The sequence below is a fragment of the Alligator sinensis genome, unplaced genomic scaffold, assembly GCF_000455745.1.
Source record: "Alligator sinensis unplaced genomic scaffold, ASM45574v1 scaffold1181_1, whole genome shotgun sequence".
Classification (NCBI taxonomy): Eukaryota; Metazoa; Chordata; order Crocodylia; family Alligatoridae; genus Alligator; species Alligator sinensis.
This window is the reverse complement of record NW_005842945.1, coordinates 423,942-427,066: the sequence shown is the minus strand read 5'-3', so window position 1 is coordinate 427,066 and position 3,125 is coordinate 423,942. Positions and strand designations below refer to the sequence as shown.

The following is a 3,125-nucleotide window of genomic DNA, read 5'->3' as shown; positions in this document are numbered from 1 at the left end:
TTCACAGTCAGGCCTTCTGAGCCTGCTCTCCTGTTACTTTCCTTCTGCTGCAGGTTCTGCAGGCAAGAGATATTTGCCTGACTGTCAGGGAGAGGAAAGTCAGGGCATTTCTGGGGTGCCACCTGGGGGACATTGTGTTCCCATCCGTCATAATGCCTGAGGGAATTTGGCAGGCAGGATTCTTTAGGATAGTCTCAGCCAGATCTCCTCAAGCACTTTAAGGATCTCAAGGCACTTTGCAAAGCAGGTCAGACTCATGATTGCCACTGGAAAATCAAGGTGCAGGGAGGGGAAATGATCTGGCCCAGTTCACATCCCAAGTTGGTAGCAAAGCCTGGCTTAGAACTGCTGTGCCTGGTCCACTGAGTTACCTGGGAGGGGCTGGGCTGGTGTTAATGAGAACTCCCTGGCACAGGGAAATGGCCCATTACAGTGTGCTGAGCCTAGCAGCACCCTAGACTATCAGTCAAAAGGTAGAGAGGAAGCACTCCTGGGCAGTCCCCAGTGCTGAAATGGGTTACCTCAGATGGATGCTCTCTACCTCCCTTCCAGTCTGGTAGGAAGTAGCTCTGGTTCCTGGGCAGGGGTTGGGAAGAAATGACTAGAAGGGGCTTCTTGAAGACACATTCATTTTATTACTTGTTTCTATGGATAAAAAGCAAAACCCATGCTCCATGTGTATCCTGCTGTCGCTGTCCCTGTACCCTCCACGTGCTCTTGCTGGGCAGGTGCCTTCTTACCTAAATGCTGTGCCTGACCACTGGGGGATGTGTGTGTGTGTGTGTGTGTGTGTGTATAAGCGCAGGCAAAGACCTGGAGCATTAGTATGTAAGGGCAGCTCCTGTCTGAAATGTGATGACACTGCAGGTTCAGATGTCAGCAGCGGGTTCACCTCTGGGCCAGTGTGGTTGCCCAAGTAGGGCCCTTTTTCACTCTCTTTGACCCTGGCTGTTCCCATGTCTCTCTCAAAAACAGACCGGGCTGTTTCCATCAGCCCCCCTGAACTGTTCCACAAGGCAATTACATGTAAACATTACCACTAGTGGGCAGGAAATTAGCAAGCTTTAGGGTGAGGTCTTTGGCAAGCAAAGAACCAGGATCTCCAATGAGTTGGGTCCAACCAAGAAATGTGGTAGAAAGTTAGCATCGCCTCCACCGATGTTGGGCTGGAGCTGCCAGCTTGGGTGGATAACAGGGAGGCCCCCATTTCTGCTGTGAGGTGGATGTCCAGTGCTCCTCCTACCCTCACTAGCTAGTCAGGCAAGGAGGGCAGGAGGGGCTCAGAACTCATACTGGGAGATGAAGGTCATGACCCTGAAGATGTGCTTCCCAAGAAGGACCCTCCGGGCAAACTCACTCATTTCTAGCTCCACCTCCAGGACAGCTGGCCCTGCCACTGGGCTGGTCAGGATGAGCTCACCGGTCTGCCGGTCAGACCGCTGTACAGCAAAGATGCTGTGGCCTCTCCCACCTGTGATGGCAAATCTCAGGCTGTCGCCCACAAAGCGAGTGGTGGACATCTTGAAGAGGACCCTGGGCACGGTGCGGTTGGACTGGAGAGGCAGGTAGTGGAAGGAGATGGAGTTGGCGGCAGTGCGGCAGGCTTTGCTGTCCATGGGGCAGGGGTTCCGCTCACACTGGCTGGGAAAGGACAAGCAGGGAGAGCCTGGTGAGATGGGGCATGGCAGAGGAGGCAGCTGGGCTCAGTTCTCTCTCCAAGGGAGTTTTACTTGAAAAGTACAATTATTTAGTACTTGAGCTCATTAAAGCGTTAACAGCATGAGCCAGGGCTGGACAAACCTCCCCCACAGCCCTGCTAATGCACCCCAGTCTCAAATTAGAGCTTTCACTCTACCTGATTTCAACCCCGAACTGTAGTCTCCTGGTCTAGATCTACCTACCCCAGGTCTAAAATGCCCCCAGCTAGGTCAATGCCTGCATCTCCTTGATATCCCAGCCCTGGGCTTCTCTCACAGAATTTGTCAGTGCTCCAAAATCCCAACTTGCAGTCCTCCTGCTATCACAGCCCTGAGCTCCCCCTTTCTACCCCCATTTGCACAAATACACACATGGCTCCAGCCAGCTCTCCTGTCCTAGTCTGCTGCTCCCTCCTGCTCTAGTTATTGGCTGCCCTGAGCAGGGACTCTGTCAGTTCTTAAGGACGTGAGGTTCTGTAACAAAGTCACCGGCCTCCTGGGGGTCTTATGTTCAAGTCACTCAGCCAAGTCTCACAGTGCAATGAATGGACATCCAGTTACCTCTCTTTTCAGCTGAAGTCTTCTCACACCCAGAGTAAACCGGAAGCAAAGGTGACCCAGCTGAGCTGAAAGCCTAAACACAGGCTCTGAACAAAGCTGGGCTAGGAAAATCCCAATAGATTTCAAGGACGCATCTCTGCCACATCATGGTGCCTTTTAGCAGGGCTCCCACTCTCCTTCACATATGCAGAAGAGCACCTGAACCCAGTACCCTTGTATTATCTTCCCAGTGCCTGTTGTTTTGGGTGCCTCTGTTCTGTGGGTGACTAGTCTGACTCATAGAGGTGTAGAGTTTCTCCCAGCTGCAGCTGCAGCTGCAGGCAATGGTGTTCAGAAAACCTGAAAATCATGTTCTGGGGACTGAGTTTTCCCAAGAGCTCAGAGCCAGATTTCCAGTTCTCCCAGCTTTACCAGGTACTGAGCTCTTGTGAAAGTCCAGCTGCTTTTTTAGTTTCATAAAAGGGAACTGGGAACTGGTGATAACCAAGCCCCACTCTCTCAAACTTGGGTCCCACAAAGCATGGAACCCAAAGGCACTGGCCATTTTTAAAATCATCCAAAGATTTCTGGCATTGTTGGCACATCTCACTCTCAGCTAGGCTAGTAACGTGCTCCCAGCAGAACCCCATTCCTATGAGTGCCATGACCCTAAATTTACACTGATACAATGGAGAGCAGAATTTGGTCTCAAATGACAACACATGGAGCCCAAAGAGACCCTGGAATGACGACCTGCTTTTTCCCTTCATCCCTGCTGAGAAGACAACAAGAGGGTTCACATGTAGGGACCAGAGGCAGCTTGTTGCCAGAAACGGATCTGTGCTCATCTCCCATTTCAGCTGCAACAGAGGAATAAACTCCATCTAG

General features: G+C 51.7%; 1 protein-coding gene across 1 annotated transcript in view; it reads right to left on the bottom strand.

Moving 5' to 3' along the window:
* Window positions 1-441: 441 nt before the first annotated feature.
* LOC102381765 (fibulin-7-like) overlaps window positions 442-3,125 on the bottom strand; it is a 13,410-nt gene continuing 10,726 nt past the window's right edge. The window contains exon 9 of the mRNA XM_006036305.2: window positions 442-1,641. Within this exon, the coding sequence (XP_006036367.2) occupies window positions 1,281-1,641 (361 nt within the window). The 3' untranslated portion in view covers window positions 442-1,280. The remainder of the gene's footprint in view (window positions 1,642-3,125) is intronic.